Source organism: Haemaphysalis longicornis, unplaced genomic scaffold (genome assembly GCF_048455015.1).
Source record: "Haemaphysalis longicornis isolate Haplotype H1 unplaced genomic scaffold, Haemaphysalis longicornis Haplotype H1 scaffold_7, whole genome shotgun sequence".
NCBI classification, from domain to species: domain Eukaryota; kingdom Metazoa; phylum Arthropoda; class Arachnida; order Ixodida; family Ixodidae; genus Haemaphysalis; species Haemaphysalis longicornis.
Genome location: NW_027526422.1, coordinates 89,315,167 through 89,343,064, shown reverse-complemented (window position 1 = coordinate 89,343,064; position 27,898 = coordinate 89,315,167). Strand labels below are relative to the sequence as shown.

The following is a 27,898-nucleotide window of genomic DNA, read 5'->3' as shown; positions in this document are numbered from 1 at the left end:
TAAGTTCATGCCTCCGGTTATAAAAACTCTTGTGCAGTGTGAAAGCTCCAACTCTGGAAATAAAGATTCAGCTGAATTGTCATTTCAAAAGGATTGCAGTTTAGTATCGCCATCAATATAGTCAGAGGAGCTAGGATGGTGTTTCATTTGTTTTGGCAAACGGCATTTGGCTGTCAGAGTTGAGTTGGGGAACGACTGTGCAAGTTCCTTGTGAACCCACCTTGCCACGCATCGTTTACGATGGGATGAACCAATGCATCCCGCATGCAGCTTTCATTACAGAAACTGAGCGCCATGGTTGGGGAAAGTCCACCCCCACCACTAATTTCTTTTTCTTGCAGATGACGCAAGAACTGGCGAAGCAAGCGAGGTTGAAGTGGAGGTTATTCCAGCCACGGAGTTGAAGCGTGGACCTTTGGTGAGCTTTTCTTTTTTACGTTTGAGCTTGCAGCATTGTTGGCTCTTAATTTAAACGTTGCGTGCGTGCGCATTGAAGTCGCAGCATGTGCACTTTCCTAATGGGTGCATGCTCTAATGAACAAGAGGCACAAAGAGGCCTTGCTAGCTGATTGTTTTGCGCATTTGGGCCACACTGCTGTGTGCGTTGTTTGCACTTGCAATGCTCTTGTTGTGCAATTCACGCATCTCCTGCGTGCTGTTGCAAGCAGACAAGCGGGCACTGTGGTAAAGCGGACAAGTTGGTCACTCCACCTGCAAATGGGAATTTCTGTCTTGTAAGGTGCTTATCTGATTGGCAGTGTTTTCACACTTTTCGGTGTGTTTTTTAAGGGGCCCTGAGATGGATTTCAAAGTATTTTTGTTTGTGTCAGAAATCTGCTCTGTAGTTCTTGTAGAAGCAAGTCCAAAAATAGTAAGCATATTCGCTCACGCTAAGAAACGTTATTACCCCCACGAGACAGAACTATTTGTTCGCTCGGCGGCTTGCGATGACGTAATAGTCCGACCTCGTCCGATGCGAAGCACTCATTTCATGGTTGGCCGCTAGAATATCCGCGATTTTTGACGGCGGCGGTTCTACCCGCTTTGGTTTACAGCGTTGTCGTTACCATGGTTACTTCAGCGACTGGGTCGTACATGAGACGACGACGCCTTTTTTTTTTTTTTAAGCTACCTTTTCCGTCCTTACGACGTTGAACAGGAGGTACTGGTGATTGCGGAAGTCGACCTTGTATGCGCGAGAGTTACCGTGAACAGTAAGTTATTTTTACCGTCGCTACATGGTGATACAGCGGCTAGAATTTTTAGCAACTGTAATAGCGAGCTCTCTGCCCCGGCGTACGCTCGCGTCTTGATACCGTAAAGTTCCCAGAGAACGCCCTCCCCCGAAACATCGCCCATCTTCTTTTATCGATGAAATATTCAATTTACTTAACGACGCGCCCACCCCGTAAACCCGATGGCTTTAGCGCCGATAAGTGAACAAAATGAACCCAAATCATCTCTTCATGTGTAGATAAGGTCGCAATTATTCGTCCTTTCCGTGCTTGACCCGGTAGTTCGCCCGTCTCGAATTTTTTCTTGACATCGATCTCAGCAGTTTTGGTTGGCGGTGCGGCCACCTTTTCGTAGTTTTTCGCACCTGACCCGAAAGTTCGCCCATCTCGTATTTTTTAGTTGACATCACTGTACTTAAATTTGGGTGGGCATTCTTTCGGAACTTTACGGCAGAGCAAATGCACTGCGCTCGGCGCTTCATGCAAGCAATCTTAGTTGATGTTGTTTACTACATTCTTGCTATACACGGTGCTCTACCCGCTGCGCCACAAAGCCGACACAGAATGGAAGGCTACGAACGCGCCTTATATCCTTGACTCATTCAAACTACGTCAAGAAGCTGCTGATACAACGCATTCACTACCTGTGGGCGGAACGCGAGGTACATGGTGCTCTTCCCACTGCACCACAAAACCGACACAGAATGGGAGGCTACGAACGCGCCTTATATCCTTGGCTCATTCAAACTACGTCAAGAAGCTGCTGATACAATGCATTCACTACCTGTGGGCGGAACGCGAGGTACATGGTGCTCTACCCACTGCGCCACAAAGCCGACACAGAATGGAAGGCTACGAACGCGCCTTATATCCTTGACTCACTCAAACTACGTCAAGAAGCTGCTGATACAACGCATTCACTACCACCAACTCCCCAAGCACTAAACGTTAACGCAATACACCCACCCCCTATGCGACGCATTTACTCCAGTCCCCCTCCCGGGGAGAAGGGCCTTTTTTCAGAATGAGCGAGCGAAATCTCCGCCCCTACTCCAGCCTCCCACCCACGCTTCCAATGGTTCAGATGCCTTTATAAACTAGCATAGCTCTTTTATGCTTTTAAAACCGTGTTGGGCAAGCTAATATAGGTAACTGCGAAATGATTAGAATAAATCTTACTCATTTTATGTCAAAATATTTAGCGGAGGCGTGAATTACTTGGTGATAATTTATCCCACTAGATAATGGCGTTGACGTCATGTCTTATTTTAAGGTCTGCAGCAGAAGTATACGACTCTTTTAAAAGAAATTATTGTATTGTGAGAGTTCAATCTAAAACGTCCAAGATTCAAGCTATTTCAAGCATAAGCGAACAGTTCTGGGCAACAAACTTTTGCGTCATTTGCTTTGAGACAAATTCGCCAGATGTCGCTACTTGGCAGCCGGTAATCCCGAAGGCTGTGGCTAGCGTTCCGTCCAGACGGAACGATATACAAGTGCTAAAGTTCCGTCCAGACGGAACGAAGCACTGCGGGTGAGGGCCAGACACATGTCCGTCTTTGCAGCCGGTTTTTGGCGCCGGTAAACGTTCCGGAAACCGCTCCCCGCCGCCGTTTGGTGGAATTGGAGACACATGGTGTGCGGGCGCCGTCGACGCGTCGGGCCGCTTAGCTCCGCCCCGTTCCGTCGTGCGTGCAAGCAGCCTTTAGCAGCCCGCACAAGGGTCGCATTGACGCCTGACGGAGTTCTCCTGGGTGCCCCGCGATGCTTGTGATTTCCTCTCGTAGGAGATTGTTGCTTTAAGTAATTGGGTCCAATTATATCCATTAATAGCGTAAATGGATATAATTGGCCAAGCGGAGTTTTGAGAAACTAAAATGTACTACAAAAATAGAAAAAATAAATAATCACAACAGTGAGCTTACTAAAAATATGTCTTACATCTGCACGAAAACGAAGACATAACTTAAAAAAAGCCGACAAAAGAACGTTGAAATTACGAAAAAAAATTGCGGAGACGAGCCAGTCATGTAACGCCCTGCAGTTCCACAACAATGCATAACTGGCGGAAGTAACGCATTTAATCGTTGTAATAGCGTAACGAAGGTAAATGGTCCAACAGAATACCTCTACCCCCCCCCCCCCCCAAATACACAATATAACCATTTCGCGAAAATGGGGACGAAATTTAAAAAATGCATCTTATACATATCCTCCGAAAAACGAAGACTCAACTAAAAAAGCCCGGAAAAGAACGACAACACGAATAAACAATCGCGCAAACGGACGAAACAAGCCCTACGCGCGTCATCTGCGGGAAAACGCACTATTGTTCAAGTAAATGCGCTTATTCAATATAATGGTGTAATTTAGATCATTGGCGAAAAGAAAGAAAATAAAAAATCAAAATAAAATCCTCCAACTTACTAGGCTACTCATAGCAAAACGTGGTTTTAAAAACTCAATGAATACTAGCGGCGTAAGAATGCTACACATTATTGACACTTATCTGGATTTCTGCAAATGCTTTTCTCATTCGATGTGGCAAGAATATGGTCTCGGTGGTTGTTCTTTTCACATGAACTTTAATAAACCCACCGAATCAACCTCGATAAAGGAAGCCTTCACTGACTGCACGGAGAAAAAAAAACACGGCAATGCCGACACTTCTCAGGGATGTTGCTCTTAATTTTACTGCATGCAGCGTGGTCTTTTGCAGTTACAAGGCAAGCGAAATGTCTTCCAACTGTGGGGAAAGAACAAATGAGTAAAGATGTTTTTTGATCACATATATTTGGCTCTGTTCCCACCAGAGATATCAGCAGATCGTTTTCGGCGATGCGGGCTGCCCTTGAGCTGCTCATGGCTGCGGCGCTGGAGAACGCCACCTCGAAAATCCATGAGCAGAGGCTCTCACACCGAACAGAGGCTCTCCTTTTTCCTAGAAACCCGCGCGAAACGTCATGAATGACGCTTCCGCGCCTCGTGTTGTTATTGGCTGCCGCCCCCTGCCAGTTTATTGCCCACACGTTTGACGCGTGGCCGCGGCGGAAAACAGCCCGGTTTCGATCCCACGACTCTCTGGCCGCAACGGGAGGTACGCGGTGCTCTTCCCACTACGCTACAAGTCCGGGACAGGAGCAAGTGCTACAAATGCGCCTTATGTCCTTGACTCATTCAAACTACGTCAAGAAGCTACTGATACAACGAAGGCACGCGAAGCTGAACGTCAACGGAAATGACGAACTGAAAACTTTAGAGGGGGATGCTGAATTTCCCGTGGGAAAGCTGTGGCGGGAAGCGCCACGTGCCTTGCAGCTCAACCAGCCCCGTCCGCAGCGCCTCTGATGCTGATTGTGGCAGGATGCCCCTAGGGATTGGCCAACCAAAGAATCCATCGCGAGATAGGTTCGCGTTCAACCACCGTCGTCATCTTCCCATAGGGAAACCGCCGAAGAAGAAGAAGAACGAGAAGACAAAGCTGTGAAGAGGAGGCCGTGTACATTGCTCCCTCACCAAAGCTGACGGAGACTACCGATTCTACCACAGAGACAACATCGACAAGAACATGATGGACGAGTTTCGGCGCCTCGAGAACCACCGCCTACTCACCGTAACACAACAGCACTTGCGTGCCTTTGCCACCGGTGTGGACCCGGACGCGGAATTCCCTCTGGCGCTAGTAAAAACCAGATCACTCAACATAACGGCAACACAATGGAACCACACGGAACCGCCACGATGCTTCGCATCCTCATCAGGGTTCCCCACGGGAAGATTGTGTAATTGTTTATTGAGCTTTATGTGGCTCAAGGGGCGGTTGTGGCCGCTGGCTTGTGCCGGGCGGCGACATCGGCAGCTCTGGTGACCAAGGAGGTTTGTACCTCTAGGTCTGAGCTCCCCAGCGCCTCCTCCCACTGCTCATCAGAGGAAATTAGGGGAAAGGGATCTTTAGGACACCCCCAAAAGATGTGGGGAAGGGTGGTGAGGGCTGCACATGCAGGGCATTCTGGGGAAGGGTATAGTAAAGGGTGGATTCGTTGGAGTATAGCGGGATTAGGGAACGTGTTCGTCTGAAGGAGACGCCACGTGTGTTCTTAGGAATTAGTTAGGTTGACGTGAGCCGGGGGGGGGGGGGGGGTACCTAAGGCGGTCAAGGCGGTAATGAACGGTTATTTCTTTGTACATAAGAAGTCTGTCTCTGGCGGATCTGGTTCCGTGATAGTGTTCTTGGCTTGCCCCGGCTGGGATTGTGAGCCCTCGAGCCGTATTGTGGGCAGCCTCATTACCCGCGAGGCCAGCGTGCGGCGGAGTCCAGACAATTTCTACCGGGGAGTCGGGTGGGTGGCGTCGCAGAATTGTGGATGCCTGAGGCGAAACATGGCCGTTGGCAAAATTTTGAATGGCCGCTTTAGAATCGGAGATTATTATCGAGGGGGTCGGCCTTTGGGAGAGGGCTAAAGCTATTGCCGCCTCTTCCGCCGTGGCGGGATGGGGAGTACTTAAGGTTAGAGAGTCTAGAGGGGGATTATCCGGGTAGTTTATAACTGCAATGGCGAATGCGGCGCGGTGTCTATATTCTGCAGCATCCACATAGACCACGTCGGATCGAGCGGGGAGTCGTTTTTGGAGAGCACGTGCTCTCTTTTCTCTGCGGCTCGCGTTGTATGTGGGATGCATGTTGCGGGGTATTGGTTTAATGATAAGCTTTGCATGGGTTTCAGAAGGGAGGGGAATTTTAGCTTCAAGGCAGTCAATACGACCTATACCAAGCCGCGTGAGAATATGGGTTCCAGTGGGAGTTTTAGACAAGCGGACGACCTGGTTGGAAAGGTGGGCTTCAATAAGCTCCTATGCTGTATTGTGCACACCAAGATCTTCAAATCTGGCAGTGGGTGTGTTAAGGGGGAGGTGGAGGGCAGATTTGTATGCCCTTCTGATGAGCCGATTGACCTTGTCTAATTCAGTGGCAGTCGGGTTCAGGTAGGGCAGGGAGTACGTGATCCTGCTGATAATAAAAGCTTGGATCAGCCTGATCCTCTCCTCTTTCTTGAGACCCCTGCGGTGGTTGAAGATTCGTCTGATGAGCCCTATAGTTTGAATAACGTGCTGTTCTAATTTTCGGATGAATTGTGTTTTAGTCCGATTATTTTGGATAAGCATCCCCAGGATTTTAAGGGTAGAGACCTCTGGAATCTGGTTGTTTTCTATTTGAACTCTAATGCCAGGTGATACTTTAGATCTCCTTTTTGGTTGTAGCAGAAGGAGTTCGGACTTACTGGGGGAGCAAGCGAGTCCCGCTTTGGCGGCTTCTTCTACTACTGTCTGAACTCCCTCCTGGGAGTCGCTTCCGCCATAGACCCACAGTGTGATGTCGTCGGCGTAAAGGCTGAATTTAATGCTGTATTCGGGTGGTCGTTTTAGAGCGCTCTAGAGCACTCCGAAAAGCGACTCCGTGTTCGGGTGGTCGAAATCGAGCGCTCGACGTATGTTCGGTTGGTCGTCTCAGAGCGTCGTACTCCACTCCGAGCACCTCCGACTGCTCTGACTCCGAAGTTGGAGTGCCGCCGAAATCCGGAGGCGATTGGGTCACGTGACCCCGGCCGCCGCGGCTCGCCTTTGGCTCGCCCCGCTCGCCTGCCCAGCCGGTGGCGTTCGCTGAATCCTCCCTTTCTGTGCTGAAGCCTCGACAGCGGTTAGTTGTGGGAGTGTTTCGACGATTTTGCTTCTCGTGCTATTCTCCGCATCATGTCGAAACGGAGACGCCTGTTGAGTGTAGGGGGAGCCGTCTCCGCTACTTCTGCAGCTCGAAATCGACGCCGAGGAGGACAGCAGCTCAGACGACGACGACTCGCACGTTTACGCTGCGAAGTTCGCCGAACTGTTCGCCGAACCACTTCCAGTGTTCAAAGTGCAGGAATACGTTCGCAAGGTTGTGCACACCTATTCTTACCTTCAATCATTGCGAATAAAAGGCGCTCGGCTGATGTCGGGGAACTTTGGCTTGGAGCTAACGCGTCCGATACGGAGGCCGCCATTTGTTGAGACACCTTGGCCGGCCTGGCTGTTTGCAGTTGCCGTTTTGGCCGCGCCGCGGCGCCACGGTCGCGTGCTACTCCAAGATCGGGTACGCGTTCGGTTGGGGAGCGGTGACTCTTGCTCGGATTGGGGGAAGCGGCGCATCGACGTACTCCGAGTCGGAGTATCAGAGCGACCACCCGAATACAGCATTAGACTAGGAATTTGCTCGAGGCGGCGGGGGATGTTAAGTATGGCCAAATTAAACAACAAGGGAGATAGTACCGCTCCTTGAGGCGTTCCTTTGGAGGGGAGATAGACCGTGTCGGAGGTAATGCCACCGGTCTGGAGGATGGCACTTCGGTTGGACAAGAAACTGCGTATATAGTTGTACGTGCAAGGCCCCAGATTGGTGGATTCAAGTCCAGTCATTATGGCGTCGTGGGACACGTTATCAAAGGCCTTGGTCAAATCTAAGGCAAGGATAGCCGCCGTGTCCACGTTGTTTTTGGGGATTATGACTTCGCGGGAGATTTGAAGGAGGATGTCCTGCGTGGGCAGGCCCGAACGGAAACCGATCATGGAGTGGTGGAGGGGGTAGAACTTTTGAATGTTGGAAACCAAGCGTGCATGAATGATATGCTCAAACAGCTTTCCCAGGCACGAGGTGAGGGAAATGGGCCGGAAGTGTTCCAAAGCAAGCGGTTTTCCTGGTTTGGGAATAAATGTGATTTTAGCATGTTTCCAGGATTGTGGCAGCGTGCCCTGTTGCCAATAATGGTTGAAGTAGCCTGTAATAGTTGTGATGGAGTGGTCCTCGAGATTCTTCAGCATTTTGTTGGTTACCTGATCAGGGCCCGGTGCCGAGCCCGATCGCAACTTGAGTATGGCTCCTCGTACTTTTGCCTCAGATATTTCCCTGTCCATATACGAATTTGGATGACCGGTGTATGGGGGGAGAGGATTGCTAGGGCCTTTGGGCAAATACATGTCCTTGATCTTATTAACTAGGTCTGCATCCGTGCCTGGGAATCCCTGGATGATGCTAGTGAGACGGTGGGATTTATCTGTTTTTGACTGGTTCGGGTTCAGGAGATGTTTAAGAAGGTGCCATGTCCGTTTCATCCCCAGATTACCACGCATCTGGTCGCAGGTTTCGCCCACTGATCCTGAGAAAGTCGCAGTGTGTATTTTTGAATGTTCGCTCCCAGTTCCGCGAGTTTACGGCGCAACCTATGGTTTTGTTTGTTTTGTCTCCAGCGTTTTTGTATGCTTTATACGCGTGCCACAGGTGTTGCAGATGAGGATCTATGGTCTCCGATGGTATGTCTGGGTCGACTGCTTTGGTTACGGCTCGCGTGTCCGTAATGAGTTGCTTTACCCACTTTTGCTGATCTAATGGGTTATATGCTACCGATGTTTCTTTGTGGGCTGCTCGACAACTCCTGAACTCGTCCCAATTTGTGAGGAGCTGCTGACGGGGGTGAGTTCTAATGATGTGGGCAAGGGTGAGATCAGTCTGTTAGCTCTTTTAAACATGCGCGGGTCTCTCTGATGAGACCAGACACCGACCCTTCCAGAAGAGGTGGCATCCGTCGGCCCTGTTGGCAATATCGCTTCTTCCGGAGGTAGACCGGCAACACGCCTGCTACGTCGAAAATGGAGTGACGAATACCCCGCACCTCTACCAGATGCTACGGACGTAACAAATGGATGGAGGCTTTATTTACAAGTTGTGCGGAACCACAGGCAAGACGTGGTACAATAGAGGCCGGTGAGCAGCGAGCCGGGGAAAAACCCTTCTTCGCCCTCCTCTTCTACGTGCCAGCATACCCCCTCGATCCGGTTCCACTGGGACATACCCTACACAGGCGATTGACTGCCGACTAACGTAACAGACAACCTAGTGATCGTTCTGTACCTAACACTGTAACAATATGTTTTGGTAGTTATCAATCATTTTAGTTTCTTTGAATCTTGTTAGCCATTCCGAGCAGGGGAAATGAGAGCATTTTGTTGGTGACTACCGACTACGAACATTATTGTCGCGCCTTCCGTCTTATCTACGCGGGTTCTTTTTTTTTTTTTTTCAAAGCAACGCTTTACTGCTTTCTCCCAGCGGTTTCACCGCGGATGCGCAATTTCACCTTTTGACCGGAGACACACCTCGAGGCGCATCGCGTGATTCGCCGTGCCCGCTTTCGGCGTTGTGCACAAGGCCCCGTTTTTGGTCATTCTGCTCAGCACGAGCGATAGCCGCCGCCGCCACCACTGCGGCCAATCAGCTGATCCGCAGCCGACCACCCCCGCGGCCTCCTATGCATGCGCCGCCGCCGGGTCATCTCGGGCTGCCTGACTTGTCTCGCGCCCGGGAGGAAAGACGCGTTCGCCGGTCCTCCTTCTGGGAGCGTTGCATGGGAACGAGCAGCTTTGAGTCGTGGTAGGCAACACCGCTACATCAAAGGTTAACAAAGCGAAACCAAGAGTCAGCCAGACTAGGTAGCTTTTGCTTTGTATATCCAAGTTTAGCTGAGCTGAGCTGCGGCCATTTTTTTAGGTGAACGCGGCTTTCTGTTACTTCCTGCCGTTATTGACTTTATGAGGAACACCTATGTGTTGACGTGTGCGTATTTCATTGATTATTGCGAACTGCTTCCTCACTTGCATTTTTTGTTTTGTTTTTGTTTTTTCCTCTAATTAAAACGGCACTGGATCAGCACCGTGGAGGTTTTTTTTATCTGTCGCACTTTTTTTATTGCTCACTTTGGCTACCAAACTTAATGGACTGATAACTATTTGTTGATCAGCAATAACTACAGCTTGCTCCAACGAAGTCACTGTTGAAAGTGATTCATGTAAAAGAGGAAAAGAGCATTCGAACACAGTGCTTGTCATTTGTCCTGGTGTCTGTTTATCACATATTGTTTTGCTATATGGGCAGTGCGCTAAGCAGAACAGCAAAGACAGCTCTTGTGCGCACACCTGAACAAATACTGAACAGCCCTAAAGAACCACTGATATTATTTTAGAGGAAAGTGCACGCAGTTGATACAGTAGCCGGAAGAAGCCACCTCTTTCAAGGTTTCTTACGCGGGTAGTATCCCTAAGAATCTTGTTCTTCTCAACGGTCAATTTGTTCAGATAATCACCTCACAACATAACCACTTTCTTTTTTTTTTCTGAAGTAAGCGTGTGTTGACTCATTAGTGCAGAGGGCACAAGAACGAACAAGGGCGTATTAACGCTGTTTTTTGCCTAGTTTATAGTGTCAGACGGGCTACTGCTTCAAGCAGCTCTACTAGCATTTACACATAGACGGAGCTGAAGTAAAAGAAATGGTTAAAAACCGGTATTGAATTGGTGTAAGGCCATTTGTTTACAGAGTTTAAGTCTGCTTTACGGATGCAGTTTTCCTTGACAGTAAAGTTCTGTGCGCCACTTCATTACCCAGGCGCATAGAAAGCACGCTTGCGCTTGAGATGTTTCATGCCCTGTTTCTCATTTGTGCCAATAAAAAAATACAGAGCTGTCAATATGGTGAAATTCAGCCCACTGGATTACACTGTCAGTCTTGCAAACTGTCTAGCAGGCGGTCCAGCAGGCGGCTGCGGCGCGCCTATCCCACCACAGGACATTTCGGCGCGACCGATGGTGGCGCTGACACAGTGGAGCTATGGTATAGAGTGCTAATGCTTTGGAGAAAACAAATGCAGCTTTAGTCACTAGCAGGGTTCGCACAGGTCCTGGAAAGCCTTGAAAACCCTTGATTTCTGGTGGAGACAAAGAGGAGACCCGATTACGTGACCGGGTTTTCGTGGCGTATATCACTGTGGCCCGGGACACCCAAACCTTGCTTTTTAAAAATACTATTTAAAACCAGCTGGCGGGTGCAGTAGTGCTGCTTTATAGAGCTTTTAGAATTTAAATTGAGCTTCGGAGCACAGGCGTGCTGCTTTACACAATGGCTCGTAGGGAACGAAATGCCTGCATTGCGCGAGGCAGAAATTAGCATAGGTCCCCTCCCAATTTTCCATACTGCAGTCTGCATTTCCTCATTCTGTTATTCATTTCACATTTCTTCCCCTTGCGCTGGCCCGTCATAGCTACGCCCCACTATGTTTCGAAAATGAATGATGCTGACACTCCAGGGTGAAATAAAAATGAGTGCAGATAAGCAAAACTCTGAATGTGAGAGCACAGTGCTTCTAGCTCCTACGCTTTTCTGGCATATTTTCTTTTGACGGGTGTGGTGGTGGGCACAGCCAGTAGGGTCGTCAATCCTCCCCCCTTTAAAGGGGTACTGTCACCAATTTTCGGTGTTAATATTATCGCACAGTTCGCTTCCTTTACTCAACAGGATACTCTGGCCGAAATATGAGCGGCCTGCGACACGTGGAACATACTTCAATTTGATCTGATTTATCCTGCCGGCGGAACGGCACGCAGAGCGGTGCGCAGAAAATTGACATCAGCGTGACATCACTCCATGAGAGGAAAAATAAGTGACGTAGCCGTCTGCCTCCAACGCTCGTCAGAAACTCGTGACGCCGCTTCACGAGCGTGGCCTGGCATGCGGCAATTGGGTGCTGGCGCGTTCGCACATAGCCAGAGCTACAGACGTAGCCGCTGCTCAGAAAGGCACTGTTGACAAAAATTAACTTTCGCACGTGGGAAAGGAGCCGATAATAAAGTGCAGAATCGCAGCGGAAGCCGCCATCAGGTCTTCTATTCGAAGCGGTCATCAAATTTCCGCCGCAGTGCTAGGCCTAACGCCTTCAGGCAGCTCATCTGCCCAGCTCCGGCGGCGGGGCGGTCGAAACAACGCCTCCTCCGGCCGTTTCAATGTTTTGAAATTCGCACAAAACGGTAAGGTCATTTCGTGGTTCTGTCACATGCGCCCTCCGGGCTGGAAGCGCGAGAAACCAAAATGGACGATTTTCAGGCCGTTTCCGTGTAAGTAAATGTAGCGCGCTCAAGTATTAAAAGTGCTGTTTCGGGTTTGCCAGGGCGCTAAGCTTTGGTGAAATCAGTAAAAAAGGAACATAAAATTTTGGTGTCGGTACTGCTTTAATGAACACAGAAATTTGGGGTACGAGAATGGCAGGGGACATTAAAATATGCTTCTCGCTATCCGAGATTGTGTACTTAGAGCATCTGCAGAGCGCGAAAAAGTTCAAGATGGCATGGCTTTTGTAAAGCTGTAAAGCTCCCTCAGTACTACTGTGGGTGGGGTAAACTTTTTCACATCCAAAGGGCGGAGCTGTTTCAAAGAGATTTTCCTTGAGGTCGTTTTTTGAGATGTAAAGAAGCAAACATTGAGCACATAAAAACAGTAGTGAAACATTAGTGCACGTGCTCCCCTGCACCCTTGAAAATGCCTTGGCAGGGCCTTGAAAGTCCTTGAATATCCTTGAATTCTTGTCCCTGAATCCTATACGAGCCTTGCACTAGGGTTAGGGGGAAAGGAGCAGGAGCTGTTAGCGTAGGGGAGCGCTCGAGTCAAATGTTACACGTGATTGTGTAAACAAGTGGTAGGTAGCAAGACTGATTAGTAGGTAGCAAAAGAGGAATTGAGGTCGTAGTAAAGGATCGCATGGTGTATTTTACTTTTTGATTAGCGTGGACTGCGCGGGAGAACGCGGAAGTGAATAAGTTAAAGGTGGGCATGTTTGAGCACAGGGAGTACCATGGCACCAAACAAAAGAAGCCGGGTGTTGTATGCATGGTATGCGAGCGCGAATACCCGCTCGAGGAGGCGAGGTGCGAGTCGGTCGAGGACGCGGAAGGGCAGGACTTTGTGTGCGGAGTGTGTGTGCTGGAGTCGCGCCTCGACTGGCTCGAGGAAGAAAAGCCGCAGTCCAGGGTGCAAGTTGGAGAGTTACAGGAGGAGCTAAAAGGTGAACGGAAGCAGCGGGAGGCACTGGAGGAGAGGCTGGTGAAAATGGAGGGCAAGCTAGGTGCGAAGGACGATATTCCGGCCAAGATTGGCATGTGCAGCGATACAGGCGAGCTGAGAGTGCCTTGCTCTGAGAAAAGCGATGGCAGACAGGGCAGCGCTGGCCGCTGAGGGGGTACCAGTGCTGCCGTAACAAGGGAATGTAGCCAAGCACGGGAATTGGTTGAAATTGGTTGAAAGGAGTCTGAATGATAAGGAGTTCAGCTTGACTCAGACACAGCAGGAGCAGGTGGCCACACCAGGCGGTAGGCAAAAGAAAGGAGATGGGTGCATAGTGATCGTGGCAGGGCACTCGAGCATACGCTACTCCGATTGGGAGATTAGAGGACAGGTGAGGGGGGACGAGAGAGTGCAGGTGGGCGTGTTCCCCTGCCAGACGGCCAGGGTAGTTTTGGAAGAGGCGAAGGACAAGATGTGGGAAAACATGCAAGGGCAAAACCTCGTGGTTATAGCCGGAGGAACCAACGACGTTCTGCAGGGAAGGGGCGCTGGAGTGCGAGGGCAGCCAGAGATGGGAGTGAGGGAGGTTAGGACGCTTTGCCCAAATGTGCAGGTCGTCGTAAGTAAGTGCCCGAGATTATTGGGAGAGGGGTGCATGTGGAGAGGGAGGTGACGGCTGTGAACAGAGAAATACGAGAGCTAGGTATAAGGCGATGGATTTACATAAGCACTGATGTCCGACGACTGGGCTGGAAGAGGGCATTCCAGCGGGACGGAGTCCGCTTTAGCGGGCAGGTGGGAGAAGCCATCGGGCGGCGACACGAGGCGCGAGCAGTGGCTTTTAAAGGGGCCCTGAAAGGCATTTTGAGCACACTAAATGAACTAGCGCAATCGCTAGATTGGGTCGCCAACGTCACCTGTGCCAAGTATTACTCTTTTACGCGCAGCGGAAAGCTCACACTTTTGTTGCAAAGTTTGTCGCTTTTTTCTCACCCTTTCCTTCGTGTTTTTGGACGCCGCCATCTTCACATGTCTACATCATCGATTCCCAGATGTTCGTCATGAGCTAGACATCCTGCTATTGGGCGGCTTTTTCACGCACTTCCGGCAAAGAGATGAGTCGTCTGCTCAGCGTCGGCTCGCCGGCTGATCTGCCAGCGGAGTGCCGGAGTGCTTTGACATTTTACGACAAACGAAACAAGTGTAAACAAACGCTTAACCGTTTGTATTGAATGGATTTTATCTTACGTGAGTACGTACCATAAAGAAAGTCCCGTGGCACTTCTTTGGTGCAATCGCAGAGAACGCCCTGAGCCGAATGCCCGGGTTTGACGCGTACATTTTATTCAACTTCAAAACAATCCAGAGATGCGTTTCGATCGAACGCAACGTCACAACATGCGTTGCAAGTCTGAACCGCGATTGACAGACGATGAGTTGCCTCCTCCTGCCCGTCGTAAATACGGCACTCACCTCACACCCGGTTTGCGGGGACGAGCAGCAAGTCACAACTCTGGCGCGCAAGCGAGAAGGCTTTTAGCCAGGCACACTGCACATACCCCATGCGAGGTTGAGTGGTACGTCGTTCGAGAAAGATAATCCAGACCATGGGAAGCACTATCCACCCGCAGAAGTACAATGTCGCATTTCATCGCGAAACGAACGTGTCCACAACACACAGGAGGCGATGCACACACACACACACAGCTTCGGTCGCTGCATTGGCTTAGCTGCAAGCTTCGTTCGGACAATCAGCGATGCTACGACGATACAGAGCTGCGTGAGGACGACGTGCTAACCACTTCACGTATTTAAAAACACAGGGGCAAAGAACTAGGTTCATCGGAAGCAAAAAATCTTTCCTCCATTATAGTGCCTGAAATATACTGGCTAGTGTGCCGAGGGCGGGCTCCAGGCGGGCGCCGGGAGCGATGTGCGCGGCCGTCTGCCGCTTGGGGCGCTGCCTTGCGGGAGTGTGCGCGTTCATCCGGCCCGAGCAGATCGCGCGGTTACCTCCGAGCTGCGTAGCAGACGGCAGCGGCAGAACTTTCCATTCCCGCTTGCGACGAAAGCGAGCGAAAGCGACGGGAATTCTGTCGCGCAACCAAAATTTGTCCCGACCATTCGACAAAAACGATCGTCGCGCGACAAAGCGACAGAATTCCTGCCGCTCTCACTCGCTTTCGTCACAAGTGCGAACGGGCCTTTATGCGCAATCTCCGCCCCACATAAAACAAGCTCTTGCTTGTCGCCTGAGCATACGGTTGATATCTGACTACGTTACACTGTGCTTGCCAGTGTATTTAAACGATGTCACTAGGTTTGAAACGTACGCGCTCGGCGTGCAGCTTTGTAAACGCAAGCGGTTTCACATACGCACGCTATTTTGCTGCTAATAGAGTTTTAGTACAGCGTTTGTGGCCTTTGCATACGCTAAACGCTAAATTTTTGCGTCCCGCTACGTGACACCGCGATGGGAGTTTTAGTAGAGCGTCTCATCAGTTTTGCGTAGCGACACACTAATGCATACGGCGCCATCTGTCAAATGTTTTCCGAAATGTCTCGCCGGCTGATCTGCTAGCGGAGTGCCGGAGTGTTTGGACATTTTACGACTATCCAAACAAGTGCAAACAAACGCTTTCCCGTCAGTGTTGAATGCAACACATGGGTGCAGCTTGTCAGAACACGGGTTCTCGCTGATCGAGTGCAGCGTTGGTTTGCTCTTCGCCTTCACGTTCATCGCCGCTGATAAAGCGATCCGATCTGGCGCGTGTTGTGCACGGGTTCTGTGTCGGTTGAAAATGTCTTTTTTCACATGCCGCCGGTAGTAGGAATTACAACCACCGCAAAATAACACCCGGCACCAGCGGGGCCACATCTGAGACCGCGCTTTTTGGATAAACAGTGCGCGGTGCACCAAAGGGAACGAGCGCACGATTCTCCCCACGCGGCTGCGAGTTCGCCGCCGATACCAACTGCAGCCCTGCAGCTACGTACACCGCGAAAGGGCAAGGCCAGGCCGCACACATGCGGCCAGGTCATTCGTTCGCTTTTCCAGCCTGTCTCCATGGTGTCTACAGAGATGAAAAAGCCGAAAGAGCTGGCCCGTAGCAGACGGCAGTCTGTGGGAGCGCAATAGCGGAAGTACGTCACCGCTGAGGAGCGGAGCATCATGGGAGGGGAGGCCAACAGCGAAGAAACAGTTGAAAGGAGGAGGAAATACGGCGCGACGATAATTCGCGGTTTTTGATTTACGATTTCTCAGCTAATACTCATCGCTTTAACAAAATTCTTGCAGGAGGAGATTGCTAATACATTGCTTTATTTGGTTACATGTACATCCATGCATCGGCGGAAGGCATTTCAGGACCCCTTTAAATGCAGAGCAGTTCAGTAGCTCACGATGTCACCCGCGTTGGCGTCCGTAGTCCGCATCGCTCCCCCTACACTATATAAAAAAATAATACTTACCGGCGCCAGGTTTCGATCCCACGACTCTGCCGGCGGAACGCAAGGTACACGTCGCTCTAACCACTGCGCCGCAAAGCCGACACAGAACAGAAGGTTATGAACGCACCTTATATCCTAGACTCAATCTACCGTCGGCCACAGGTGCGCCCTCTCCCCCGCGTCCTCCTCGCCTTCTCTGCGCTCGCAACACCCTCTCTCGCCGCGTTCAGTTCGGGCGCACAACAGGTGGGGACGTGCGCAACACCCTCTCTCGCCGCGTTGGGTTCGCGCGCAAGAACAGGTGGGGGCGCTCGCATCGCGCTCTCTCGCCGCGGTCGGTTCGCGCTTAAACCCCATATGTCGTTCGTGCGCTCTCCGGTGCGTGTTTCCGTCTCCAAAACGCTGTAACGCCAAAACTTCCGGTGACGTCACGCAAAAATAAAAAACATAAAACAAATACGCAGAAGCCGTCTATGCATTAAGTAGTAATAAGGATAATCATAAAAAGTAAAAATATTGTTGCGCGTGTAAGCATCTGCATCGAAACGCTTCACGCATTAACGAAATTGGGGCGGATGCGCCACGAGCGCCTACTAGTGGTAGAAAGCACCCGTAAAAAAAAAGAAACAATGGCGTTTTCTGGTGTGTGCGATTTGTCCACGAAGTTTGTGTAGGAACTGTTACGAATGTAGTGCATCATAAGGCTCTAAAGTTGTCTGCGCCGTGTGTGTCTTGCCAAGTCGTCATTTGTACGTGAGGAAGTCGTGGTGGGCTGTTTTTACTCGTAGCGTCGTCACCTATCTCCTGCCGAGAACGTCCTGGCTTCATTTGTTGCTGGTGTGTTGTGTGTCTGTGTAAAATCTCCCTGATGGAATTTGAGTGGCTTTGTTCTACGACAGCAGTGGTGACAAGCTACAAGGGTTCTTTTTCTGGCTGTGAACATGGGCTCACCCGACGTTAAACGTGAGGCCTACGTAGCTGGTGTTACAACTCACATTCTAGTTCACTCTACTGACAACGGAAGGTATCCTTTACGGAGTGGTTTCGCAGGTTGCTCTGGGTGGTAGTACAATCGGAGCAACGATGCGTTTTTATCCTGTACACAATTGTCTGAGACTGCGTATCTTATAAACAAAGCAGTATGAATGAGCGCGAATATTGTTCAGGTAATCAAATGCGCTGGCGTTATATAGAGTGTTTCATGACTGCTATGGACTATGGTTGTTCGTAAGCATAAGTAATGTCGGCTGCACAGATACACTGCACTGCACATCGTGTGTGTGTGTGCGCGCGCGTACGCATATTACAGAGGTGGTACCACATGTTGGCATCGACGGATAATATGGCGGCACCTGGTGCTTCTGCGGGCCACTACATCTTTCCCTCCCGGGGAAAAAACAATCATTAGACTAGGCAGTCCTGTCTGCACAAATCACCAATACGGTCACCGTTTGTTTGCAGAAATCACCAATACAGTCACTGTCTGTATGAGCCCTGACAGCTGTCGAATCATTGCACGCAATCTTGGAAGTGCACTGGAGGTCTGCGATTTCTCCTGGGCCGGTCAGGTGGTGGCCCTGGCATTGAGTCCGTTCCCCTCTACCGGTACACTGCACTCCTCAGTGCCAGAGCCTGGAGCCAGACTTTGTGGCTGCGAACCTTGCGGCTGTGGTGGGCTCGGTGGAACATGTGGTGGTACAGCGCGTGAAGACTCAAGTTGATCTGCGGATGAACTCGCAGATTGTGTTTGTGGCGGACCCCCAGGTGCAGTGATCCAAGTCTTCGATGGTGCAACTCTACTTTGGTAGTCCGTCAACGGGGGCATGTTGTACGTACAAGAATTGTCCTTAGTTTCTTGCCCTTGTGATGCCTCTTTTGGTACCGCTGATAGCTGTAAAGCGTTCCAAGTTCGACCGTCTTCCAGATAGAAGGACCAGCGGCCAATTTTTTTCAGGATCTTTAATAGTGGTCCATAACTTGGAGCCAGGAACTGGTTTCTTCACTCGTATGTAGGTGCCAACTTGGAACTTGGGGACTCTTGCAGCTCGCTGTTGTTCAGCGTATGCCTTACTTTTTCGTTCACACTCTGCGACTCTTTTTCCGAGCGGACTCATCTCCCGTGAAGGATTTGTGCTGAAGTCAGCTGTCAGCTGACCAATGACATCCAAAGAAGTTCTCATGTGTCGGCTATGTAGAAGAACGGCTGGGGAGAGACCGGTGGTGCTGCGAGGGGTGGCTCTGTATACTCCCAAGTACTCAGTCACAGTTTCCTTCACTGGACGCTGCTCCAGCAGAGCCAGTGGAATGTATGACTTCAGTACATGATCAAATCTCAACGAGACCACTTGCCTGTGGGTTGTACACGGCAGAAAAGATGTGGTTGATTCCACGGTCTTCAAGGAAGGACTCAAATTCCCTTGATGTGAAGTCGACCGTGAACAGACACTATTTCAGTAGGGTAACCCTCACGTACGAAGAGTGCTAGAAGCAACTTCGTCACCGTGTGAGTGGTAACGTCAGTGCAAAAAGCCACTTCTGGCCATTTTGAAAAATAATCAACTACTGAAATGGCAAATCGGCAGTCTCCAGGTGCACGCTGAAAAGGAGCAACAACGTCAATAGCTATCTTGTCTCAAGGTTTGTCAGGAAGAGGAATTGGCTGAAGTGGTGTGGGTGAGATCTTGGCACTTTTTTCCGCGTGCTGACAAATGGAACTGCGGATAGCTGTTTCATCATGTTTGCCTAACCCTGGCCATCATACTTCTCTCGTAGGCATTGTTTGGTTTTACGATACGAGGGTGGGATTTGTGAGCCAGCTGGACAAAAGTCGCTGTGAGTTTGACAGGAACTACGATGCGCTTAGTACGGAAGAGCATGCCATCAACTGCTGTCACCTCCTTTCGGACTTCATAGTATGGAGTCAGCTTAGGTGCCCGATTCTTACGGGGCGGCCACGATGTCTGCACGTAACGGGAAACTTCTCGGAGAGTGTTATCCTCCACTGCCGCTTGTCTCAGTTCATCTTGATGTACAGACGTCACCAGAGACTATTTCTTCAGACTCGCGTGGTTTCGTGGTGGGCGGTGACAACTTGTTTGAGTGCTGTGGATGCATTTTGGGGCCTTGTGTCAACGTTTTACTTGGTTTGTGTCAATGTTTGGCCATAGTAAGGCAGTGTAATTCTGTGCCCACAATCTGGAGACCAAAAGCTTGTACGGCATCAATACCCAGAAGTGATGTTCCACCTTGGGTAATGTGGAAGGTCACTACAGCTGTTTCCGATTTGTGCACAGTGAGGGCAGGGAACTATCCACGCACAGGAATTTTTCGACGTGAAAATTCCAGTAATGTTGGATGCGATTTCTTCAGCTCAACTTGGTCTCTGAATAGGTTTTGAAAGCTTTGTTCTCCCATTATCGATACAGCTGAGCCAGTGTCCACTAAACATTTTATGATGCGCCGGGGTGATGCCAGAGAAACAGGTTGAACCCCGACATACCTCATAAAAGACCCCCACTGCACATCAGCACCAACTTACCAGGTACCACGTCAAAACGTACATGCACCCTGTACCAAGAGGCAATGGCACGCATACACGAAACCTTCGCTAACAGTACACACTTTTACACAGATGGGTCCATCCTCTAGAGCACCGGAACAGGCGCAGCTGCTTATATACTCCCATCCCTCGACGACAATCGTACCTGCCATCTCAACTTTACTGTTAGCTCCACGACAGCAGAAATCGCAGCCCTACATCTGGCCTGGTGGCGGTAAGAACTACGTGTACAACGCTAGCGCTGACTGCGTGCATGAACTTAAGGCGACACCCTTTGCCTCAACACCTGCTGTATCATCCCACGGTCGACGCGTTCAGGACGCGTGTATGGACAGCCGAGCGGCAGCTAGGAGTGCGCGAGGGGTAGTGGTCACCCGTACGCTTAATTCTCAGTGTGAACAGTAAGAATGTTCATGACACTCTCAGCGCCTTCCTCTGGAACAATTTCGGCGACTCAGGCCGGGCGTCTTCCACGCCCGCGACGCAAACTTCGACAATACTGTTGAAAGTGACCTCGAGGTGGCCACACGTGAAGCAGGTTCAACCGCGGGCTACGGAGGTAGACAGTTGTCAGTTTTGTGCGCCGCAATTTCCACACGCGGCTGTGTTTCCGGAGTACGGGATGACAGCGCCACTACATAGGACACTACAGTAGTATTCTTTACGAAAAAGGAACCAAAGACATTGCTGGATTTGGACCCCGTCATTGCAGAAATCTGAAAGTATGTGGCCCCGCGGCATTACTTCAGGTGTTTTTGATAAATTGATTTTAAAAATTCACATACACGCAGTGTTTTATTATGCCTGCTACGCTGCTGGTTCGTTGTTCCCGTTGCTAATGAAGATGGAATCAAAGGGGCCGACTAAGGGTGTACTGATCTTAAATTGCCGTTATTTTGTTGGCAGTGTTGGATTCTGTCTGAAGTGTCGTCAGCTATTAAAGTTATTTTGGAATTGTGCAGTGCACTTCTGAGGAATGAACCCAACAATTTATCTTTCCTTTATTTTTCTTCAGAGTTTGTAGAATGACCTTCGTGAGCAATAAAAATGTGCTTTTGAAATTGTGCTTCATAGTGATGGCTGGAGTTTCATGATTACATTTTGGTACTTGTGCAGTTTAACAGTAGAGTATAAATTTTTCCAAAGGAGTTTACAAAGTGTATTGGCAAACAGTCAGGTGTCCAGCGTCCCCTTACAACGATAGAGCCATTATTCTACCAAGTGGGACAATTTTTTCAGAGACTTCCCATAAATCTTTAGTTTGTTTAGATTCAACACCTCTTCCATACACTTGGAAGTTATTATTGTTCTAGCAACTATGACGAGTTGGAGGGGCTTCAGAGTGCTGTGTCACTGATTTTCAAGCATGCACAGTTGCATCTGATTATGCAGCTGCGGTAAGAATAGAAAATGATGCGGCATATCAGAATATTTCAGGACCTAAGTGCTTCATGTTGCTGCATTTCAAGAATATTCTGGCTGTACAGCTGCAGTAAGAATAGGAACCAGTTGCCCAGCACGTTGCAATGGTTTGATGTCAGTCCTTCGAGGTGCTAATGTTGCTCCTTTGCAGATGTGGGCTGTTGCTTCTGACTAGAAGGCTACGGCAAGAATTGCAGACTTATGTAGTACGCTGGAATGGATTCATGTAAGGCCCTCGGGCTGTAAAGCCGCTGCTTCTCAAGCACACCTCTTGTTTACAGCCATGAAGCCGCGGTGAGAGAACATGCCAGAGACTGTGAAGTTGGTGCTTCTCATGAACGCAAGTGTAATTTTTGTATAGGACCCACACCTCCACCATGACCTTTGCCAGCTCTCCCAGTATTGGCATTTTCAATGTGCGTGCACAGCCTGGCTTTCATGGTGCGGAAAACACTACTCGAACACTGCGCCATGAAATAATTTTCTTTATGTTGTGCGACGGCTTATGAAGATATGGCATCACTTTCACCTTGTTTTCATCGGGCCTGTGCACTTTCGTTTTGCCTTTTAAACTTGATACGGAGGCAGTCTGCAACCGCCTTAAGCACTGGTGTCAGAAAACCCTCTGCAGAAAACCCTATGAGTCTGGCGGTCAATGTGTTCCTGGATTACGTGGACACAACTTTTCTGTAGTGCACTGCAGAAACGTAATGTGGCTATGCCTCATCAGCGATGGCTCAGAGGTACTGCTCTCGCCTCATATGGGGGAAGTACTGGGTTCGAATCTGCGCACCGCCGGGCGCCCACTGGTTTCTTTAATGGGTACAGGTGTCCCTGGTCGAGTGCGGACCTTTGAAAGGATAACTCACGCCTGGAAAGCTGCCTTTACCCTTGCGAGGGGCTTCCGACCTTTGTCAATCTGGTGGGGCCCCGCCGCCCCGGCCTTCTACAACACCGCATTGCCGAAGGGAGGAAGAGTCTGGCGGCATGTCCTACCACAGGCGGTTACTGAGTAGAGTGTGTAGCGTAGCTGTGGAAGTCGCCATGTGCATTCGTGTGCCTTGGTGGTGCCGGGCACCTATTGAGAAAATAGGTACAAGCCTGGTGCTCGGCCCTTGTTACCACTAGAAGATGCTCCTGGCGTGTGACTACACTTAAAAAGTTGACCCAGCTTGTACAGGAAATCACCTCTATGCAGTGAGGTGGCTGGAAAGTGCAATTTTTTTTTGGTTTGTGTCCCCACATTATTGATCAAATCAATATAAGAAAAAGGGACTGCTAGCACACATCTTCACCTCAAAAATTGCAATTAATGGGACAAAAAGTGTACGCAAATTGTAGCGAAAACTGGAAAGCGGCAATAAACTAAGTAGTTTACTGAAACACTGGCACTGTCACCAGTTACTGAAATTTTAGAAATTGGAGCTGAGCTGGTGGTAGATAGTGGCAAAACGTTTTGTCAATGGCACCTGCATGATTTCGGTGACACAGGTTTTAGGAATTACATTCTCAGATGTAGGCTATAATTTATATTTTAAGCACCTGCAATGCAGCCTACTAGGGAATGGTGCTATGAGATGCCCCATACCCTTGTCACGCGTCTCGACCAGCAGAGAAGAAGGAAACGGGAAACAAGGGCAGGCTTAACAAAACATTTATAACGCAGCAAAGATCGAAGCAAACAAAACTGAGTTAAAAAAAACCACACACACGAAAAGACTATCGAACTCTCGAAAATAGAATATACACTTGTCCTAAGCTACCACTGCCTTACAAGCTCCAGAATGTCCTAGAAGACTGTTACACTAGCGCCGAGGCTTACGTACTTCACGGGTGTGGACGTAAGGAAATCGAAGCGTGGTGCGAAGAGCTGGTGCCCGCATGGTGTCGTTGTGATGTTGTGCGACTAGCGTAGCCCGGCTGAGATTCCGGAGGACGTGGACGTTGCCGTTTTCGGAGCCGTCGTAGCACAAGACGACGATACAGCGCCGCAGACCGCACACGCGCGCCCGTCGCCGCTGGAGCCGCCAAGACGTGGGTTGGCGGACCGTCGGGAGACCGGAGCCGAAGCGTCGTCGGCCCGCTCCCGCCCAGGCTTGTGTGCGACGTCGCGGTCTCAGGTCGCGTCACCCCAGGCTTCGCTCTTCGTGAGCCGGGTCTCTTCTTCCGCCCCTGCCTCGATCTCTCCTCTTCCTCCTCCTCTTCCTCGATCTTCTTCGGCGTTGTTGCGAGGATTGTCCTTTACTCATGACACTACCCCCCTCTTCAAGTGTTTTTTTCCAAAAAAACTTCTCCCCAACCTCTCTCAGGGAGGTAAAGATTAACTTTAAGCCCAGAGCCCCTGTTATCTCTTCGCGCACTTATTGTTCACAGCCACATTGTTCAACCTCAGAACGTTCACTATCACGCAGTCATTGTTCACCGCAGTCATCACCCATTGTTCACCATCACTTTCTTGATCACCGTACACTTCACTGTTGGCTGCGCACCGTACACTTCCTATTCGCACATTGTTCCCTAATAGCACAAGCAGCCCCTCACCATCTGTAACCAAACCTTAGTCATGTCCGCTCCACACAGTTCACTCCAATTTACAGTTCACAGTTCACCCAGTTCCCACAGTTCACAGTTCAACACTTATCTAACTACAATTGACCACTACACACGTCTAAATACATCGATACGACGGTTTTTTTTTTTAGCGCAACCACAATTCTGTCTTAACCTTTATGCAGAAGTAAATTGTCCTCTTTCTGTATCAGTCCCATTTCCAGCCATATCAAGTCCGTGCTTGCCGTCAGGTATTTAAGCCGAGTACTTCATTTTTACCTTCTTCCAGCGAGCCCACTTGACATCTCTCTCTAAGCGGTCGCTTCTGTTTCCGCGAGGAATTCTCATTCTGTCTTTTACGCCGCTGGCACACGAGCTTTCTCTCAACGGTATCTGAAGATGCCGAAATACTCCTATCGTCCACGCTTCGGGATCACGCGAAATATTTGGGCCAGTTCTTTCCGCTTGTGGCGCAACACCTTTCCCTTGACGTGGCTGACCTTGCTCCCGATGCTCATTTTTGACCCTGCTTTTGCTCCTCCGCATTGTGGTCAGTCGTTTAGATGTCCGCCTGGTTGCGTACGATAGCTTGTGCAGATTTCCAGTTTGCCAGTCTTTCTCCGCAGGACTACGCTGACGCTCTAGAATTTGTCTATGTGTCCAGCTCTGTTCTTGTCGTTGCTCCGAGCTCTCTCTCGAGGATGCATCTTTTTGCTTTCTGGTGGGCGTCCGAGACTGCTTATCTGGGCCTCGCCAAACATATTCGCCAGCGACAACTAGATCGTGCATGACGTCCCTGTGCAAGTCCTTTCTTCGCGTCTCTGTACAGACAGTTGACCTTTCATAATTAGAGCGCGGTCCTAGTTGGTTTGCACACTCGGCGAATGGCTCAGCTTTTGTGATTGCTGTAACAAGGCCAATATTTTCCCTGCCCTTCTCAGAAGCAACCCTAGCCTCCGTACTGGTAGATTTCTCCATATCAGGAGGAACTCCGCATTTCAACGTAGTCTTACTACCACAAGTACTCATTTCAGAAAAGACGTTGTCTGTCTTCGCTCGCTGTGCGAGGACCTCTCTGTCTTTATAGGAACCGCCAAAAGTATCTGTGGACAGCAAACTGTCCTCGGCTGGCACCCTCTCGATGCGCCCATCTTCTTGCGGCTTGCCTTCCGCCATGCCACACGCACCAGGTTTCCCATGTCGCACTTTGAACGCTGCTTCTTCCTCCACGGTCTGCCGCGAGACGTAGACGTTTGTGTCTTTTCCATCTGTCTTACCCTTCACATTATCGCTTTCTGCAGTGCGCGTGCGTTCCATCTCATGTGCGGCGGGTTCAATGCTCTCTGCTTTTTTGACGCTATCTTGCACAAGGCGCAGCTGTGCCTCTGCCTGTTGTATCTGCTCTTCCAATTCTCTTTTTTCTCCCTCAAACTTTTCCTGCTCTTTCTGACTCTCTTCTTCAATTATTCGAAATGCCTGCTCTTTGTTCAACCCGAGGGTTTCAACTAACGATAGCACCTTTCCCCAATCCATTCTTCTAAGCTGGCGAGACACGTGACACTGGGCCTATCCTGGCAGTTGGTATGCCAAGAATCCTGGCAGGCTCGCCAAATAATAATGTCACGCGTCTCGACCAGCAGAGAAGAAGGAAACGGGAAACAAGGGCAGGCTTAACAAAACATTTATAACGCAGCAAAGATCGAAGCAAACAAAACTGAGTTAAAAAAAACCACACACACGAAAAGACTATCGAACTCTCGAAAATAGAATATACACTTGTCCTAAGCTACCACTGCCTTACAAGCTCCAGAATGTCCTAGAAGACTGTTACACTAGCGCCGAGGCTTACGTACTTCACGGGTGTGGACGTAAGGAAATCGAAGCGTGGTGCGAAGAGCTGGTGCCCGCATGGTGTCGTTGTGATGTTGTGCGACTAGCGTAGCCCGGCTGAGATTCCGGAGGACGTGGACGTTGCCGTTTTCGGAGCCGTCGTAGCACAAGACGACGATACAGCGCCGCAGACCGCACACGCGCGCCCGTCGCCGCTGGAGCCGCCAAGACGTGGGTTGGCGGACCGTCGGGAGACCGGAGCCGAAGCGTCGTCGGCCCGCTCCCGCCCAGGCTTGTGTGCGACGTCGCGGTCTCAGGTCGCGTCACCCCAGGCTTCGCTCTTCGTGAGCCGGGTCTGGTGGTGGTGGTGGTGGTGCCAAAAGAGATGGCTCATACCCACTCAGGGGGATTGGCCAGGAAAGGGGCGCTCACAGAGAGAAATTACAAGGTAATTAAAGAAAGACATTTAAGGAGGTAAATAAAATATTAGGGAAATATATACAGAAAAAAAACTGCTCAAACATGAGACGTAGCATCAGGAAGTGTTGAAACCAACATAAAATAAAATAAAAAAATAAAGGAAAGAAAACATGAAAAGTACGTAGAGAAATAAAACAAGAAGGGAAGCTGGCGAAGGAGAGGCAGTGGGCGGGAAGGCACTGATAGTAGCGATCATACACGGAGGGATCTTTTTGAGGGAAGCCCGGCATGGCCTGGGGCTAGCACGGGAGACGGCCAGATTCCGAAATGAACAAGTGCACGGCGGAGCAAAGATCTGCGCGGCTAAAACCCAGTGCCTTCGCCCCGAACGATAAGATCAGAGGAACAGACAGTGGGAAGGCCAATTTGTTAAAGCTGTTTTCCAAGTATCTTTTTCGTATGGAGGAGTACCGTCGGCAGGAGAGGAAAAAATGTTCAGCTGTTTCTAATTCGTTACAAAATGCACAGAGTGGTGAAGGGGCCAGATTGCAGCGATACAAGTAATAATTTAAGTTTGGGACACCACACCGAAAGCTGGTGAGGGTAACTTCACAAGCTCGTGACTGACTAATCCGGCACTTCCATGAGTGCCGAAGGTGCTCGAGGTCATAACTTGCGTACGCAGATTCCTCCATGCTTTGTAGCAGGCCTAATCTTCGAAAGCGTGCCGAGGTGACAAAATTTATGGGTGGTAGAACCTCCATCACTGGGCCATCCACTGCAATGCCCGCCAGAGTGTCGGCCGCTTCGTTGAGCCAGATACCTGCGTGTCCAGGCACCCATACCAAACGAAGTTTTTGTAAAGACGGAGGCAGTAAATACCCAAGGGCCCGACGTAGGGGAGAAGACTTTGAGCCCGATAGGGCAGTGCAAACAGAAAGAGCATCTGTAAGCACAATTGCGTGATTTGTATCCGAATGTAGCTTTCTAAGGGCCAGAACAATCGCTAGATATTCAGCATGAAAAGATGTAGTGAAGTCAGGCAATCGGAGGGAAAACGCCCAATCCAAACCGGGAGAAAAAATTCCCACTCCTGCCTTCTCATTCCGCACAGAGGCGTCGGTTGCAATGATTACATGGGAGGGGAAACCGGTAAGGTGATCTTGCAAAAGGCCCGTTAAAAGGCTCAATGGGAGTAATTTAGCATTCGTGGGAAAAATTTCATCAAAGGCTATCTCTAAAGATGATACTGAATGATTAGGAACAGGGACAGACAAAAGGGCCACATGTAAGGGGTCTAGTAAAGACTGTACAACTATAACCTGCGGGCGTTTGAATCGGGGCCATGGACTGCTGAAAAACAGCGAAGGCCACGTTACGAAGGCAGTTTGCGGTCTAGATATGGGAGACGCCATTACCCTTATGAATGCGTCAACAGTGAGGACATGCAGGCGGAAACGTAAAGGGGGAATTCTGGCTTCCATATACAAAACGTTGATCGGTACATATCGGGGAAGA

The 27,898-nt window shown here is 49.9% G+C and overlaps 1 protein-coding gene across 2 annotated transcripts in view; it reads left to right on the top strand.

The window, feature by feature from the left end:
• LOC144146056 (caspase-2-like) overlaps positions 1-27,898 on the top strand; it is a 237,932-nt gene that overhangs the window by 132,827 nt on the left and 77,207 nt on the right. For both annotated transcript variants that reach the window (XM_077677986.1, XM_077677985.1), the window contains one exon: positions 342-418. Coding sequence is in view for 1 of the 2 variants with exons in the window: in XM_077677985.1 (XP_077534111.1) it covers positions 342-418 (77 nt within the window). In the remaining variant the exon portion in view is untranslated. The remainder of the gene's footprint in view (positions 1-341; positions 419-27,898) is intronic.